Source organism: Lagopus muta, chromosome 17 (genome assembly GCF_023343835.1).
Source record: "Lagopus muta isolate bLagMut1 chromosome 17, bLagMut1 primary, whole genome shotgun sequence".
NCBI lineage: Eukaryota > Metazoa > Chordata > Aves > Galliformes > Phasianidae > Lagopus > Lagopus muta.
In genome coordinates this window covers 11,468,773-11,487,808 of record NC_064449.1, presented here as the reverse complement: position 1 = coordinate 11,487,808, position 19,036 = coordinate 11,468,773, and the positions used below count along the sequence as shown (strand labels likewise).

The following is a 19,036-nucleotide window of genomic DNA, read 5'->3' as shown; positions in this document are numbered from 1 at the left end:
AGGGAGGAGGCAGCATTCAGGGGGAGGAGGCTTCCACGCATCAGTGCTAAAGAGAAGGTCTAAAGCATCACAGAGCTGAAGACCAATATGACAAAGAAGCCACAGCCACACTCTGCAGTGGGCAACGTTAGGTACTTCAGTGAGTTCAAAGCACTGTCACTTGGAAACAAACAGCTTCCATCTTGCTACATCTAATATCAGTCAAGTCCATTTCATCCAAGTTGTCATATGACAGGATGAGAACAAGGGCAGTCTGGCAACAGCATTGCTTGCATTAGAAGTAAAGGACAAAGGAAGCCTCATGTCACCACATATAGGTTGCAGTCGATTGAATGCCCTATGTTTCTGCCTAGCAGCTTCACTTAAATAAGAATCAACTACATCTTACAGGATTAAAAATAGAAAAAATAACTTCCAGTTTTAAGAAAAAAATTAAGATAGCATTACATTTATAAAGGAATGACAACAGCGAGGAAAAAATCACATTTAAGGTTGGGACTGTGGCCATAATTCCATATTGTAGTTATTGGAAAGGAAAACAAAGGCACTGCAAAGCATGAAAACCCAGCACTGCTCATCTTTCATTCCTGAGATTTTTTTATTCCTCCCCTCCCTGCCCTCAGATTTTCCAGATGATTTGTGCCACATTTCGAGCTGAACATTACAGTCACTTGCTCAGAAGATCAACGTACAGCATTCTCTCATTCAGAGGGGAAAAAGACTGGTTTCTCATTAATGTACAGGACTGATAGATGCCTATGCAATCAACTCATTTTTATGATCCTTTTCAAACTAATTACTGTCTTCCTCAAACCAAAACCTGAACATGCTTGGGTTCTTCTTTCCTGAAGAGAAGCAAGGTCTTTGTGTATGGCATTTTGTTCCAGAGAAGCATTCTTATATTTGAAATACTTGCATATAGAGAATAAGACTGCAAGAAGAAAAAAAGCTGCTTCAGAAACAAGGAGAGTGGAGCTCTTCTCAGTCTTTTAACTACAGAACTCTAAAAACGTTCCTCCACCAGCAGTGAAAGGCACACGCTGCTTCAGTGCCTAAAGTGAGCTCAGGCAGTAACCTATAGTACTCCCAGTCACCACAACTATGGCTCAAAAAATAACCTCTCCAGCTAGTAATTTGATAGCTTAGAAATGGGAAGCAGCTTTTATATACGCACATACACACACACCTCAAGCACAAACTCTGACATTCACTTGGAGGAAGGCTATCATTACAGCTGGCGCTCAGCCCTGGGCTGCCCATGGCCACCTCTGGCTGTTCTGCTCTCAGTCACTCCGATGACTTCAGTGAGCGACTCCACGGCCACGACGAAGAAAGCAAAGGAAGCAAAGAAAGCAAGAGCCTCACAGAGCCATGAGCAGCACGGCCTGAAGTAATGGAAGGCTCAGCCTTTATCAGCAACGTTGCAATCCAACTGCCATTCTTTTTCTGAGTAAATTCTCAGGAGTATATAGATACCCACAGCAGCAGAAATGGAATTGAAGAAAACTTTTGGTTTTAAAAGCCTTTGGGTCCCAAACCACCACTTTGCTTACACTCTACTTCTATGGTTTGTGCAAAGCACGCCTGCTGCAGCATGGGGATCTGTGAGGGAACGGCGCCCAGGGACCAACAGCCTTCTGTTGCCTGATGGGGATGAGGGCACGTGCACAGATCACAGCCCGTACTGACAGCAAAGTCTTGTCAAAGAACTGACAGAGGGTACAGAAAGGTTCTGTGAGGATTTGGAATACACTGCCTGATCTTGCAAGTCTCACACATCGTGCAGAGAATAGGTGCATGCTGCAAGCTGGATTCCTTGTCAATGTGTTTCTCTTATCTGTAGTTCTAGAAGAAAACATTTCTACTGGCAGAGAAATGAAGCTATGGAAAATCATGAAACTGAATTTGTCATTCAAATAAAATAATTTTAAATTAATGGTGGCAATATTCTAAGCCAAGAAAGGTTAACAGATGCAGCAAATTGTTCTCACTTTCACACATCTTGGCTTACAAAGTAATACCCTTGCCTTTCAATTGCTTCCAAAACATCATTCAATAAAAAAGTCCCCTATAACAAAGGAAGTTGAGCCTTTCCAAGTCCAATGAAACCACAAAAATATTTCTGAAGCCATCAGGGAAAATGCAGCCATTGCTTTTTACAATTCAACTGCTCTCCTGCTGACAGACATCAGATGGCACTTTGGGATTCAGCAGAGCACGTACTTCAGAGAAGCAAAGCAGGGAGGTGAGGTACTGCTGATGATGAAGATGAGATACTCTGCAAAAGCATCTTGGTGCTAATAGGTGCACTCCCAGCCTGTCTATGTGAAAGTATAAAATGGTATGTAATTATGTTTTGAAAAAACATATCATTTTGTTGGGAAGAGCAAGATCATTCCTTCTTTACCAGACAGGATCCTTCTCAGTCACTCAGTTCCCTTTTTAAATTTTTAAGTGATTCCTTTGAGATGTGCTTTTCAAACTAGATTTGCTGACATCGTTTCAAACATTTCTCAGATAATGCCTCAGATTTTCAGTGGATTCTGTTGCACGCCAACAGATTTGAGTCTCAAATAGCCCTACTAAGCGGGCGTTAGGTGCTCCCTATTCAAATCCCCTCTGGAAGGAACTTCACAGAATGATGTATTTGGTCAAATCTTCTTAGTTGTAGTTGAAATTCAGGCTGATATCCCCATTTGTTTACGTATCCATGTTTATGCTGTTTAAGGCCTTACATGAAGACTGAAGAATAACCTAAAGAGAGAAGCTACAGTGAAAAAACAGGAAAACCAGCAAGTGCAAATTCTGACAGATTACCACTCGATTCCATCTTCCAGAGGCTCTCAAACGCTGCACACCACGACGTCTGCCGCACCAACCCTGTTCTTGTTTAGCTTTGTGCTCTCACATTCTTCCTGCAAAACTGGAAGCAGGTTCTATGATTCCTCTTTGGATTCCTCTTGGCTAATCCCAGGCAGAAAGGCAAACAGCAGGAGCTCCTCAAGCTCACAGGGTTGTAATAAGCCACGCTGTCACTTTGGAAACTGCATTTGAGGCATCTGCAGTAATTCTCCAGCTGAATTCCTGTAAGATGCATGCTGGCTCAGCAGCACTGCCCTAAGCCACCAGCAGTTCTTTGCCCACGAATTCCCTGCACCCAGGTCCCACTACTACTGAGCTATCAGCAGATGATCCCAACTCTCCTGTAAACCTGGAGGTGCTCCTTTCGTACAGATGAGACAATGGTCAGAAAAAAGGAGGCAAAAGCTCCAGCCTCCGAGCTCAACTCAACAGTATCATTCCCAACACAGTGGAAGCCAGAGGTAGGATCACACCTCATGCATGGAGAGCATCACATTCCTCTAAAAACAGCTGAGTAACAGCTTCTGGCTCCTCTTCATGCTGGGATTCATTGGGACTCATTGGGACAGCAGTTACCTCTCAGCCCACACCAAGTTCTATTGCAGAGCTCCAGACTCATTCTCCCGTGGGAATCGTGTTCCCAAGTCCCCACCCCCTGCATCCTTTGAATAGTTGCAGATACACAGAATCTGAAACCTGACCCTGGTCGTTCCTAGCCATTCACTGAGACTACTCTTACTGTGCTGAATTTGCAAACCAAACTAATGGCACAGCTACTGTGTGTGCTCCACAGGGAAAAAGAAGATGGGAGCTTAATTACAAAGGTGGGGAGCTGAGAGCAGTGGCACCAGCATGGGGAATGGGAAATAGCACTGCAGTGCCAGGGAGCTGTCATGAACCTACAGCTTTGTTGTCTGTACTCAGCCTTACTTGTAAGGCAAATAGTGCACGCCTTTCCCTGTGTTGTCAGTCCCCTATAATTGCCCAAATGTGTTATATAACAAAGGAAAAAATGCTCTACAGCCAAGAAGTACCACAAACCAAGCAATTAAATAGAATTTTGCACGCTAAGCAGGGATTAAACTGCATTCTGTATGAAGTAGGGAGAGAGAAGAAAGGAAGCTGAGGCTCGGTGCAGCTCACAATCCTTTTTCTTCTTCTCTGCAGATGTTCAAACATATTCAATGCTAATGCACCCATGCTCTTACTGCCAGTATACTGGAAATGCTTTCTAAATTCTAACAGTACACACAACACCATGTGCAAGGAGAATCTTAAATGTAATGAAACACAGAAAAGTTACTGTCGGGCCCGAACTCTAGCTCAGAAAAGTTAACGTGAAGGTATTTTCTTAGAAGCACAATTTGACCTAACCTAGTCTATGTGTGTATGCACACACACTTAATTCTCATCATGAGCTTCCACCTTTTACATGAAATTCACTCTCAATTCACAAATTACCACTGTGGGCAGAAGTCACAGATACCTCTGATTGACATAAGAACTGAAGAACATCAGTGCTTAATTACAGCCACAGAGTACCTCTCTGAGTAGCAATGGGGAAAGTCTTTGAATGCAAACATTTCTGTTCAGCTCCCCAGCTTTGACAGCTTTTCTACAACCCATGAAGCCATGCCAATTTAAACCAACTCAGGAGCTCTGTGTTTAATAAGTTTCTTGTGTCTGATGCTTTGTTAAAAAGACAATATTCTTTATTATTAGAAAGTTATGTTCTGTATGGTTAGCCATCCAGTGATAACATCCCAGCTTCGAGCATTCAGCCTCCAATAGTACATGCCCTACACTCACTTTCGTGTCTTCTCCCCCTCCAACTTCAGTTCCAACTGTGAAGAGCAGCAGAAGGCTGACTTGAAAAGAAGCAAAATAGAACCAGGAGGATTAGACCAAATCCCTCACACATGAAGAGTATTAAAATTTACCAAGCTTGTAAAAAAAAAAAAAAAATCATCAACAAGAGACAATGTGTAGAAGATGCACGATAGGTGCTACTCACCAGCAACTCAGGGCTTATTGGCCTACACCTGTATTTTGTGAATTTTTTTTAAAAACATTCTTTCAGTGCAAAGTTTAGGGATGCAAATGCAAAGAAATTAAAATGCATCTCTGCTGTTTTTTTAATGCAATCAAATTTTCACTTCCATAAACGAAGAGAGATGGGCTGCACGTGGCCCCCAGTACTCATGGCTAAGGCAGGAAACACAGTTGAGAACATAATTAAAAAACTAGAAGGATTTTTAGAAGATTTTTATAAACCTGATAAAAGCTCTATGATTAAAAGCTCATGAAGTATTACATTTTCACAGTAGAGGAATGGCTTTTAGTAAGTAACTAATGACCTTTTGTCCACAGGGTTCTCAGCCTTGAAAAGCACTTCACTGGACCACTTCAAAATCTGCAGCACTGCACACATGAACCCTCTGCAGTCTTTCCCTAGAAAGCAGAGAGCTGGGGAACACAATTCCAGTCCTGGCTTTGCATCACAGTGCTCCTGCTGAGCTGAGCATCTTCCAAAAGTTAGAGTTAAAACAAATTCACATCACTGGGTACACACAGTAATTCAAACTAGCGTTAAATCCATGCAAGTTAGACAAGACATAGGTTGTATTTAACCACTTGTTCAACAGCAATTAGCAACATGCAGCACTTTGCTCCTGTTCACAGCTGGCTGATTATTGCCCGGTGCAGGAAGGGGAGAGGGGCACAAACCTCTGCAGCCTGAAGGTCTGGCTGGCGCTGACTTCCACAGAGGGCTGTGAAAACATTCTTTGCCCGCTCCTCTCTCCAAAAAGATTCTCATTAATATTAATAGATGCATTTCAGCATCATTTAGCACCTCTTATTGTGAGGACAGTATCTCCCAGAAACCCATCCTCTGGGAAAAAAAAATCTCATTAAGAAATAATTCCTGCTATTCCTAATTAATACCTGAACAAACCACCTATGATCCATTTAGACTGTCCAAGAAATCAGCGTCTCCCATTAAAACAACTTCAAGATGCTTTTCAGAAAAATCCCTCCCACTTTCCTCATTCAATACCAAGAAGTCTACACACAAACTTGTGGCAATTACAGCACATCCCTGACCTCCATTTGTAGATCCGATATCCTTATGAATGGCCAGAGCTCTGTGCTGTATATGCAAATGTCAACGAGCACACCACGTTCCCATGCTCCATTTGCATATTGAAATTCACACTGAACACACCAAATTCACTCATCAGTAAATGGAGTGAAAGAAGTCCCTCAACAGGCTGCCCAGGGTGAGGAGCTGCTGTTGCAAATAAGCTTAAAGTTGGTATCAATAATAACAATAACAATAACAACAATTAGAATCGATGTTGGAACAGGGCCTCGATTTTTATCTCCTGAGGACTACAGAAAAACTATTACACACTTGGCACATTGCCCACATCCTCCTTTCCTTTTCTCAAATTGTCCAATAGAAAAAGATTTTATTTCTTAAGAGAAATCTTTACAGAGAGCAAAAAAATACTGAGACTGTTTCAAAGCTCTCACTACAAAACCCGTCACTGAAACCCCTTGGATTCCATTCTGACAACCAAACATGGAAAACTGACGTTCGTTTGGAGAGATCGTGAAAGATTATTCAGCATTCTCATAACATGGAGATAACCCCCAATTCTTGCCCAAATTCTACACAGAATAACCAGATTGCATATAATCACTTTGACCATTCCCAAATGGAAAAGCTCCCACTGGAGTAATACTGTAATGTCTTACAACATGAAGTTGAACAGGGGATAGAGATGAGCATCTCTATTGCGGAAGCATCTGACTAGTGCATGAGCAATCCCTACAGCCAGCAGAGCATATTATACATTTTAATTTGTGTGCTCTTGACAAGAGACTGCAATAAATAATAAGAAAATTGTAATCACTCTACATTCTGCACAAGCCTGAATGTTCCATCCTTTATTTAATGCTATCTGACAAATGCTAGTATATTTGGGAGGAATTTGACCCTCAGTATGCTTCATGAAGATTCCTACAGATAACCGCACATTAAATATTAACGGTGCATATTTAGCTAACCAACTGTTTTATCTCTTTTAGAAGCTACTCAAAAGATTTCAACACAACTGAAGCCTTCCACCCCCTGATCCCAGAGCAGGGATGCACAGGTTGGTGTCACTTCCAGGAGGTGCAGTGCCATAAGAGCCACGTAGACCCCAGTGTCACTTCAATTCTTTCATTAAGCTTCCCAGGAATTGGTTAGACCTTTGGCCATAGCTGCAGAGAACTCACGCTTCATCAGTTCTGTGGGCAAGGAATTTCATTCTGAAGCTATTAATCATGCACTTTGCACAGTCATTCAGGAAAAAAAGAAATGAAGGTGAACTTGTGCCTACGTAATTTTTTTTTTTAATGGGAAAGGACATCTCCCCCCACCCCCACTAATCACAAGGATAATGGCCTCTCCATCTTCTACCCGCTGCTGTCACACTTCTAGCCTAACCATTGCAGACTGCTCCCTTCAAGTGAAGTCCCATACTCAGGCATCTGTATGAACAGAGGAGGGCAGCTATTAATAGGAACATTATGCTAATGTACATGATCTAAATGCTGGCCTGAACGCAGTTCAGTGCAGGTACAATTGTAGAGCTGCCTGGCACTATTGAGAAGCAACCTTTAGAATCCCCATAGCCTGGAGTCTCTCTGAACTGAACAGTGTTTTCTCCAGAAAGAGACCTTCACAAATGGTACTGCTGCTTCTGCATGACTTACCTTGCACGTCAGAGTAATTTGCTTAGTTTAAGTAATGTAAAGATGGAAGTAGTTTATTGCTGCAGTTAGAGAACACAAGTCAGACAAAACAGTATCTGGAAATCTAAAACTATCACAAAACTTAAGTTTGCATCATTAAAAAACGTCCATCATTCCAATAAACACAAAACAAATTATGACGTGCTCGTTACACAACAATAAGGCTTCACAGGAGGGAAATTCCTGCTTTTCATGCTGTTCTGCCTATTCAGAGCCCAACTGTTTCTAATGGAAATTTTGTTTGCTATTGAGATTATGATTCAGCCGTGTTTTCCAGTCACCAGACCATCACCATACTTACAGCAAGGGCACGAATTTAAAGGAAACTGAAGATCTCCCTTTGGGATGCACACATTTTACCAATATCCCACAAGCTAAGAGGAAGCAGGAGCACCATCTAAGCCAAGGCTTTGAAACCCAAGCTACCAAACTAAGCAATGAAACACATCAGCTCCGGGATACCAGAAGACAATGTATGGAACGAGATGCCAATGACAAACAGGATGCACCCGACTTTCTGGAATGGAAAATTCTTCAATAGGTGAACCGTAGCAACAGGTAAAATGAGCAGGCTGTTACCTGCAGGACAAGCTGCTGCCAGGCGGTTGCCAGTGGCTGACCATTGCCAATGTTGCAAATGCTCATGCGGTCTGCGGGCTGATTGGCACGCTCGAGTTGCAAGGAGACATTGCGCCGCTCTTCCTCGAGTGCACGGGTAAGCCGCTCAAAACGAGCTTCTTGCTCCTTAACAGATGCTAAAATGCTGGCAGCAGACCTGATATCATAGTCATCCATGATTGCTTTCAAATGCTCCTGCCTGTTAACTGACACGGGCAAATGGAGAGGGTTAGGCAAAGGGGTGGGGAGGAGACAGGTCAGAGGTTAAGAATAAAAATGCACATTGTTAGTCACTGTACCAAAATAGCATTCACACTAAGCAGCAAATTCTACTACTCTTTGAAACGACTTCCCTTTTCACTGATTTGATTTTCAATCTGAAGTAATTAATCCAGTGCTTTTCTATGAAAAATATACGCTCACCTTGGATAGACTTGATATTTAATTCCTTTGATCTTTTTGCTAAAACTGCTCGACAGGAATATACATCCCTCTTGCAGAGCTAATCTCACTACGCAAATACTAACAGACTTGGAAAGAATTATATAAAAGACAACTGGAGGGGTGAGGAATGCCACCTTTCTCTCTACAGACACCTGGCATGTTTGACTTGAACAGCAAACGAGAAGTCTAACATTTTTGAGGCTAAACTACATAGTACAAAAAACAATTGCATTCATTTTTCCAAGTGAATGGAATCCCCCCAAATTTAGCAGACAGCAGCTGAAAATAGTTTTCCATTTTAAATTACAGGAGTATGCCGTAACATGAAAGATATTTTTAAATACAGACAGTGCAATTGCAGTTGAAATGCGCTTGATGATTTCAGCGTGGGAGCCAATGAAGCAGTCCTTCATGCAGCTGTTCACTAATAATGTAAATGAAAAAGCCCAAATCAAACATCTTCAATGGAAAACACACAGGATTGCTTGTCTTTCAGTGCAGGAAAAAGAATTCAGAGCACTAGATGTGTGATGTATGTCCTGCCTTCTGTCTTCACGAGAGTTATGAAGAGTTTAATTTAAAACCATTTCCACCTGTATGGTACACGGAGCAAAACTCCCCTTCAATTCACAGCTCTATCATTCCAACATCAGTTAAGATGTTTTCATAACTGTATAAAACCAGCAACAGAACATAAGCATTAAGTGGTGGCTGCAATGGAATCCTTTTCACTAAAGCTAAACTACTAACTAGTTTACTACTGCATGCTAGTAAAATACCTGCAGCTTTTTGGAGCAGAGCACACAGAGGTACAATTTTCTTCAGGTCCTGTAATCCAAGTGAATTTTATACCAATTTTATGCCAAGAGTTACACTACCCAGAAAGGACCCCTTCACATGCATCAAAAGCAATGCTTCCTCTCACCAGAGAGATTCTTTGTTTCCCCCATCTATCAACAGTTAACATGAGCACTGGTGATACCAAAGCTTGGCTTCCAGAAGCTGAGCATTTCATCACTGTGCGTGAATTGGTGCTTTTTTCACATCCAATACATTTATCAGGTCTTTTTCCTGTGTTGAATCCATAGCAGCTAATAATGTTCTGCAGTATTCCCAAAAGAGAGGTATTAGTGAGTATAGCTACTCACTATATATGTGATAACTGCATGTTATCACGTAAGTTTGCTGGAAACTTACAAATAATCTTGAGGTTTCTCTTCTCCTGAAGTCATCCAGAAGGCCCACAAGACACTGAAGCAGAAGTAATTGACTAAAAACCCACAGCAGATACTTTGATTTCATAGGAAACAACCTGTCAATAGCTCTGTAGTTCAATGTTAGCTCCTAAAAAGTTGCTTTTGAAAGGAGTCCGAGTGTTGGAAAGCGTAAGGACTACTATGTATTAATTTTACAATGTTTGCCATCATGATTTCAGTTTCTCGTGCTTTCAGCTCAGTAAGCAAAAGTGTAATATAATAGAAAGACTGTTCTTACTTATGCATTGGATTTAAATCCTGTTGATATCCTGAAGGAAAACCAAAAACCAAAGGGTTTCCAGATGCCACACACTGGTCAAACATAGACCATGCTGTCAACCATCCAACAGAAGAGTGAACTTGCAGGAAGTCCATGCAAGGCAGGACAGTACTGCAGGACTCACCTGCTACAGCTCAGCAAGATTTAGCCCCAGCACAGCTTACACATAAATACAGCCATGCTTCCTGGACCCAAGCTGTCTGATGTGCAGCCAACTTGCAAATATCAGCTTCTGTCCTTCCCTGCTTTGCACAGATGGAGCCAGCTTTGCCTCCCAGCAGTGCAGACATGCTCACAGATTCCTCAGCAGTTTTATCCTGGATGTATTCATCCTGGATGTTGAGATGAAACTCAGAAATCCAATGCAGGATGAAACTTTTCTGTCCTAAGTTGAACAACGGGCTTATGTATCGTGATGGTAAGCCCACATACACGTAACAGAAGGAAGCAGAATCAAACTATAGGAGTCCTAAGCATTCCTCCAGGTTTTTCATCGGGAAAAGGTCAGAACTGAGCTCTAGTGGAAAGTAATCACTGTAGAGCTCATCAAATATGCTGTAACAATTTACTGCATTTCTTCATGGAGACAAGAGTTCCATCTTAAAAACAAAAAAGCACTAAAAATTATTCAGCCTCAGATTAAGCTTCATTTCAAGGATTTAAAAGACTCTCTACTTAAAAAATACCTGAGCCTCACCTGAGAACATATAACTGCAAGTTTCCTTTGTAGGACCTTCAGATTACACAGGGAGTTTGTTGTCTGCAGCTAAAACCACTTTTTCCTCATATGTGAGCATGATATGAGATAGCTGTTCTCTTTTGGAAGCCCTGTGAGCTGGATAGGTCTATGGACTGAATTCAAAACATGAACCATTAGGACTGTGAGAAGAATACAAGATGTCAACTACAGTAACTAAATTCACAAAACACATTCCCTTTAAAATACATATTGAAAGTTTCTGTTCTGAGGAAAGGCATTAGAAAGAGCAGCATGTGAAACTGAAGCATCTCCTCTACTACAGATTCTGAAGCAGTAACAGCTTGAATGATTGAAGCTAATTCTGATGGCTTAGCTAATGTATAACTTTCAAGTCACATTCAGAGAACGTGACAGAGACCCCATTCTGAAAATTCCTAATGAGCTGTAAGAACTTGATGCCACACATGAGAGATCCTAGAAACTTGGGTTCTCTAAACAGTACAAATCTCTTGAGAGCTATAGAGATCTCCATGCAGAAAATGAAACATTAACCTCCTTCCAACAGTAAATGTGGTGCTTCTTTTCTCTGCACAAAGAAAGACATAAGGCTGAAAATAAACATATATTTTCAGACGTACAATTAGTGACCATAAAATTCCTAATTGCTATGCAGAAACAGCAGCAGGACCAGTAACTGCCTTTTAAGAACAATTGGACAAAGACTGGCTTCTGCATTTCAAATGATTTATTAGCAGATAAATACTTGTTTGCTGTTGATTGCACTCCCAGTTATTTACTCAGGGTTTCAACAATTTACATTATCAGCAGTCTAGACTACAGACTAGAGGAGGAAAACAGAAGTACTGACTCATGAGTTACTCAGGCCGCCACTAGCAATTTGCTGCAATTTGTGACTAAATTAAAGTGCACTGAAAAGCCTATGACTAAATGAAAATATTAGACCTATAGCAGCCAGGTAAAGTATATTCCTTAGGCTGCACTTCTAAAAACAGCAAACGCTTTCCTACGAGGTGTCAAAGGCTACGCTGACAGCAGCAAATCCTCTCCCACCCGCCTGTGTGACTCTAAATACATTATTGTGCTGTGTTGGAGTTGAAGCCAAGTAAGAGGATCTATTTTTTTTTTTTGACTGTTCATGTGAAGAACTAACGCATCAAATGACCACCTATAGGTCAATACAGCTTAAGTGTTCAAAAGGGATGAAAATCATCCCTGTGCAAAGGCGCCAAAGATGGGGAGCCTGTACAGTGCTAATGCCCCAGCTCATGCTTGAGTTTGAAGGATCTTGGAGCTACTGGCACGCCCAGGGTCACTTGGTCCTCTGCACACTAATTTTGGTAATACAGAATGTAGCTGATGGTCAATAACTGTCAAAGAGCCCTTGAAATAGAGGTATCAGTTTCTCTAAACTGCTTCTAAACTGAACAGTCCTTGAGAACCTCAAATCCCAGAATTGGGATGCTCAGAACGCTCTGCCTTTCTAAAGCAATTGCACACTATAGTGAGCTGTGCCTGAAGAGAGCAGCCCACCAGAGCATTGCAGAACCTTCTCTTGGGGAAAAGGAAGTGCCTCTCAAGGCACACAGGAAATGTCTCAGCTCCAATAGTCCAAATACTGAGCATTGCTATTGTACAGGACAGCCCAGTCTAAGTCCGCTAGGTCCTGCTAGCAAGAAATGGTACTATGATGAGCAACAAGAAGCCTGTATGTACAGCAAATTGACAGCTGTAGTAGCAAACATGAAAGCATGCATGGAAACAGTTGCTATGTGCTTCTACAGGGAGGAAAAACATCAGCTTAAAAGCAAAAGTGGGACTAAAATAATTTGTGAAACTGAAGCATAGCGCATGCTAATTATGTTTTCACCCTGAAGAGCTGCAAGAGAGGAGCAGCACAAAATGACTGTTATCACCAATGCCGTATCACAAAGCATGCAGAGAAAACCAAGCAAGATACACACCTAGTGAATTACTGAGGTCTGAATGTCAGAGATGCTGTGACATCACTCGCTAAGACTAGGAAAGTAGTGACAAAGTAGGACAGCAGCCTCAAGCAGAACCAGCTAGAAGAGAGGAAAGAAGAAAGAGTTGGTTAATAAGGTATTACAGCCTCTTCTGCATACAGTCACTTCCCAGGTTCTCCTTAGCATGTTGTATAAATTATTTATAATGCTGTTTTGCTCCTAAAATGGAAGAAAAAGAAAGAAACAACATTCAAAGGAGGCAATCTTGAGACTGCTGCAGACTACAAAGTAATACCAAAAAAGGTTTGTGATCTGTTATCAGCAGTCAATACCTGCAATTCCTGAGAGTCTGCTGAACTGGGGCAGACTAAACTGGAGCACTGAGTTTGAACATTACAGAACTGGATGTTGTAGCCAAACGTTTTACAACATAGAAATTTAACGTGACACCCTTTAATTAACAGCAATTATCTAGGCACACAACTTGGGCCTCGTTTTTGATGTATGAGCCCCCAAACAGCGCAGGATTGTTTCATGGATACCAATCAGAGGGTAGATTTCTTTCTAAAAAATGCACGCAGCACAATAGTTTGAAGTCACTTTCTTTAGCCTGTTTGTAAGCAATCCTACAGGAAAACCAAGTGAAAGTAGGCTCTTGGATGTTAGGTCTTTTATTTAACTTGGTAAATCTCTGACCTGTTTCGTCATAAAACATTAAGCACCACACTTCTCTGGGTCACTGGTTGCAAATACAGTACCTGTTTTTGCTGGATAACGTAGAGAATAGAATCCATTTCACAAAGGCATGGTTCCATGAAGCAGCATATCCAGTTTTAAGCTACAACCCTGCAGACATGCAGCAACCACACGGCACCAAGTACAGAGCCAGTACAAACTTACTTTTGCTGGTCCAAATATTTCAGAACACTTTCAAAGAGTAATTTTGCCCCAGCAGATTTCATGCTTGACCAGGTACCGTCTGCCTTCCTGAAGCCAGCATAAACACCATTTCATATCTTTCTGCCAAATTACCAGAAATAGGATCCTTTCATTGCATTGATTCAGTCTCAAAGGGCAAGGAATTGCCATGTGAAAGAGCAACAACTCATTTTCCTTAAACTAAAGGAAGTAAATGCTGTGCTCAGAACTTACTAGATAGAATAACAGTGGTGAGGGTATGCCCAAACATGAAAGCAAGGAGGCAGAGTGAGAGAAACACTAACCTGAAGTAAATGACCAGGAGGAATAAATTAAGCATAATTCAGTTTCTACAGACAAAAGAGCAATACTTTGCAAAAACAAATTCCAAATAAACTGCTTCTCAGACCTTACGGTGAGATCTGTCTTGAGCGGCTCTCCTGCTGCTGCTGCTCTGGTTGAGGGAGCTCTAATTTGACCCTTACGTGACAATCTCCAGCAATGAATAGCAATGAGGAATTCACAAAGAAGGCTATTTCAGTATAGTTCTCTCATAGGCACAGACAGACACGCTGTGTTGGCATCAAAAGAAACAAAAAAGCTGGTCAGGGCTTTTTTTTAATTGTTAGGACAGAAGCAGTCTGTGAGACAAGGCTTCCACGAGGGAGAAGGCAAGAGGAGAGGAAATGCAGAACTAAGAAGGAACTTTGGATCTTAAAAAGCACAGCAATGAACGCTACAGCTTGCCAGTTCTATCGCTGCAGAAAAATGTCTGCATAAAGTATTTGAGCACTACATCAGTACGAGATTTCATCCAGACATCCAGCAGGAATCATTTCACAGAAACAAACTGCAGAGTTACAGAACAAACTACACTCTGGGCTTGGCAACACGACAAAACCACATATACATACATCACTGCATGCACTGTGCTCTTCTAGGAGCTATACAGAGGTTCTACACAGCTTTTAAGTAGTACTTAAATATATATGTAAGTATATATATATTTAAGCACACGTGTATATATATACTTACATACACTAAAATATATAAATGTTGTATTATGTTATAGATAGTATATTATATATACTAATACGTATTTAAATATATGGAAATGGAGGATACATATATAAAAACTATACTAATTCAAAGCACTTCTTGCATCATCACACCTGTACTTAATCTCACGCAGAAAGAAGTGCACTGAATGAAGTCCTCCCAGAACAGATACAAACCTGCTGGCAAAGGTGCATTTTGGATCACAGGCTCAGTTTGCAAGAACAAAGCTAATTCTACAATTGTACCAATGCCTTCCACTGTCAGCAGAAATCTGCACTGAGACTTCCACCTTAATGTGCCACTTAAATACAGACCTTCTAGCTCATCTCTCCTGATTCACCTGTGCATATTTAAATGACACCAACCAGGGTCTTTCTATGGACTTGGAAAATGACTCCTCACTTCATAGCAACACATTACATCAAATTCTTCTGGATTTTCTTCTAAAAGCCCATGCAGTGTTTTCAGGGCTTGATGACACAGCAGGCCCACATAGCTTTAATTATACTGTCATTCTGTCTCCCTAGTAAGATACACTTCTATTGCTACGGCATGCTCCCAAAGGGAGAGAAAAATAAATTAGAGAAATACAAAACACCTCTATAACTACATGCATATAATAGCATAAATAATTCAGAAGAGCATTATACAAAAATCACCCTTGTAAAGATATTTCAATACGAAGGAAAAGTTTTAGCTTATGAGTAGGTCTGCCCCAAAGTTCCATTTCATTCTGAAATTTATCATTTATAGACCAGAAGAGCATGACAGCGCCTTGCTGAAGCACAGCCCTTGCTCCTCCAGCCCTAAGAACTTGTCTGCACCAAGTAAGCTTAATTCTTCAATCACAGAGCATTCGTTATGCCACACTTCCCCTGAAGATCAGCATTGGTGTTAATTAAGCATAAAATAGCACAGCAAAGTGGTGCTGTGTTCGCTCACACTGAGTGTCCACCCTAAGGTTTAATGGAGTACGCGATGCACTGTGAGTTCACACGGTGCACTGCAAGTGCACAAATGCCTCCTCCCCCCACATTTTCACATGAGCATTTAGGTGAAGCAGTTTTTTAAAAATCACATACATATCAAAAGATGGGACAATGCAGAGATGGCTGCATTTGGACTTTGGTACAAGTCTGCAGAACATGAATGTGACAGCTCAAATCCCCTGCTATTGTTCCACCTCACTGAGTGCTAATTCCACCAAACTCAGTCAGGACCATGAAAACACAGGCATCATTCGTTTTTTTCATTGCCATCATTAAAAGAATCACTGGTTTGCAGAACTTAATTTCCATTTATCTACTTTACTCGGGTAGCATTTGGGAAACAGCACTTTATTCCCCCATATCAAGAAGCCAACCCTGTAACACAAATAGCATATCTGCTACTTCTCAAACCTCTGACTCATTTTCTTCGTGGCTTGAAATTCTGCAAGTATGATTGCTACTGGCCTGATTAGTTCACAGGCCAATCACTTTAACGCCCTATAGCACATGCCAACGCATCCTAAAACAGCTGCATGTCATTGATTTTTCAAAGGTCTCCCCCACTGAAATCAATAAGCAGCTCTACTTAAAAAACGGATTGCACTTTGTGGCCCCTTTCTGATTCATGTATATTCAGGTTTCAAGGTATTCTCACAGCTGCTGTTGGCAGAAGCTATAGCTATGAGCTGCAGTTCTGCCCTGACCGCAGCCCAACTCCCACTGCTGTGGCGTTTGCCTGGCCCTCCACACTGAGCAGAACCAACCTGCACCTGTCTGCATCAACTTTAACCTAGCAGAAAGCTCCACCAGAAAGCAGGAAATATCAGTAGAAGATTGCCATTTTACAAAGTACTGCCTTCCACACAGCCGGAACAAAACTCTCCAGCAGTGCAGCTTACATGAATGCAAGATTCCAGGTGTTGCAGTAACTGCAGGTGCACTAGCACTGCTACCTGCACTGGACAATATTGACAGACCTGGTCCATCTCATTTTCAACAGAAAGACTTCCTTACCATGCTGTACTGCCTTGCTGGGCTATACTGCAAGCAATGCCACTAAAAATCAATAGGTCTATTGTCAGAACAGGGTTATTTCAAGGAAAAAGAGGTATCTAAATCAAAAGCAGTGCACTTCATAACTTCACTCTCCAGTCCTTATTTTAGCATTTTAAGGCTTGCCTCCATTCATGCAAAGTCATGTTTGGCCATAGGTAAGTCAATCACATGAACAAACTGCAACTACATTATGAATTTACTTATTTTTTTAAACACAGAATACTTAAAGATTTCACTATACAATACAACCCTACCCTCATTTTTCCTGGCCTCCAGGTGTACTTTGGTAAAAGTGCTACCATTATGAGAGAAAGGCTACAGAAAGCAACACAACCCAGAGCGTCTGCATGCTGCCTACAGCTGAGAACTGCCATGTTTACAGCCCTTGCATCTCCATCTTCTGAAGTACAAGAACAGAGGCAGCGCTAGGCAGCATCTCCCGTAGCCAGACCAGTTCTCCTCACTGATAAAATGGAACAACTGAAATACTACAGTAAGGCTGGAAAATCCTACAGATGGTTGTGATCATCATTTCACAGAGGATATTGTTGTGGTATCTTTTAACACAGACAAAATAACAAAATGGCAAAGCAACAACCATCAGGACGGCTCTGCGGTTCAGCTGAACAGCAGCCTGCTTTCTCTCTCCCAAGTGCTCCAGCAGCAGTGGCAGCAGGCAGCACGCTGCAGCCAGCTGACACCGGGAAACGGCCCTTCATTGCAGTTAGGGAGGAAAAAATTAAACGTGACCCCACAAAGCGGTGAGCACTTAAAGCTCAGCAACAGATGTGCCAAATGACTTATCCCAAGCAGGAGGAGTTAACTGATGTTATAAATAGTGCTCTGAATTAAAAAAAGAAAAAAAGGCCAAAGCCACAAAAACCGCTCCCAAACAGATAAGTCTGACATCCAAGGCACACTGTGCAGCTTCACTTAGGAACTATTTTCCTTTAAAACGTGGGCTTGGGTGTTCTACATGCAGATTAACAGAGATAATTTGATTTCAGGCTACTGAGAGATTTCCTTCCTTTCATGTTTCAGAACAGGGCTGCAAGCAGCTAAATGAGATCTGTAGATTACAGTAGAAGAAAGGCTAATAGAACTGCACAGCTACATTCCTGGGTAATAACCAATGTTCAGTAATACAGGCTCCAGTCTCAAGGTTTATGAAGACATTTCCCATTAGTGCTTTTAAGATTAACGCAAATAAATGCATCAAAAGGAAACAGATCTTTTAACCCATCTGAATCAAACACTTAGCATTTTACTCCAATAAACCATCTGTCATTGCTAGGGAACAAAATAATCACAACTCATGTTTAAAGCAAGCATCTTTCCTGTGGTTTTCCTATGGCTTTCAGGAGGAAAACAAAGAGCAAACCTCTGCTGCCTTCCTTCTGAACATGCATCTTGGTTAACTCTCACTGCCATGTCTGGTGGGTTGTGCGGCTTCTGCGTCACCCAGAAGGAAACTGAAGATATTGGTATGGACAGGAAGGATAAAGTGGCAACATTCATGTTTAATTCTTGAAGCCACTACATCAAATGAATTTTATTAGCTGCTTACCAATCAATCCTGCTGCATTACTCACTCATTAATGAGGCATTTCAACCTCTTTAAAACCAGCCAGATTTAGACCCCACATTGCTTTAGATCAGGACCAGTATCAATGAAAAGGAGATTAAAGCAATATGAAGAGGGATGGAACAGAATGAGGCCCACTAGCTCTAATTCTCTCCAGTAACATCTGTCTTATTCTAAATCAAGTGTTTTTTTTTCTACCAAGCTGAATGTGGAAGCCTGAGGCACAATGTGAAACCTACTCAGAGCAGAACTATAGATCTGCTTTCTGCAGTCGTATGTGCAGATAAAGATGGCTCAGACAGACCCTCTGCTGTCTCAGCATCTGTAAATTTAAAATGCAATCGAGTTCATTTTACCCTCATAAGTTTAGGATGAAATGCAAGTTTGTCACGGTTAATACCACAGCTGTTGTAGAGCTACAAGACAAGCATGCATCTGAGAACTGATAAATAATATCTGAACAAAATAGAAGTACTGA

General features: G+C 41.5%; 1 protein-coding gene across 13 annotated transcripts in view; it reads right to left on the bottom strand.

Moving 5' to 3' along the window:
• Nucleotides 1-19,036, bottom strand: part of ARVCF (ARVCF delta catenin family member) — a 211,577-nt gene that overhangs the window by 127,310 nt on the left and 65,231 nt on the right. For 5 of the 13 annotated variants that reach the window (XM_048963948.1, XM_048963936.1, XM_048963933.1 and 2 more), the window contains one exon: nucleotides 8,248-8,492. The exons of 5 other annotated variants lie outside the window; for them this stretch is intronic. In XM_048963948.1, the coding sequence (XP_048819905.1) occupies nucleotides 8,248-8,463 (216 nt within the window). In that variant the 5' untranslated portion in view covers nucleotides 8,464-8,492. Of the gene's footprint in view, nucleotides 1-8,247; nucleotides 8,493-12,948; nucleotides 13,051-19,036 lie in introns of those variants that run through there. 3 more of the 13 variants (XM_048963937.1, XM_048963938.1, XM_048963942.1) reach the window with 3 other exon arrangements.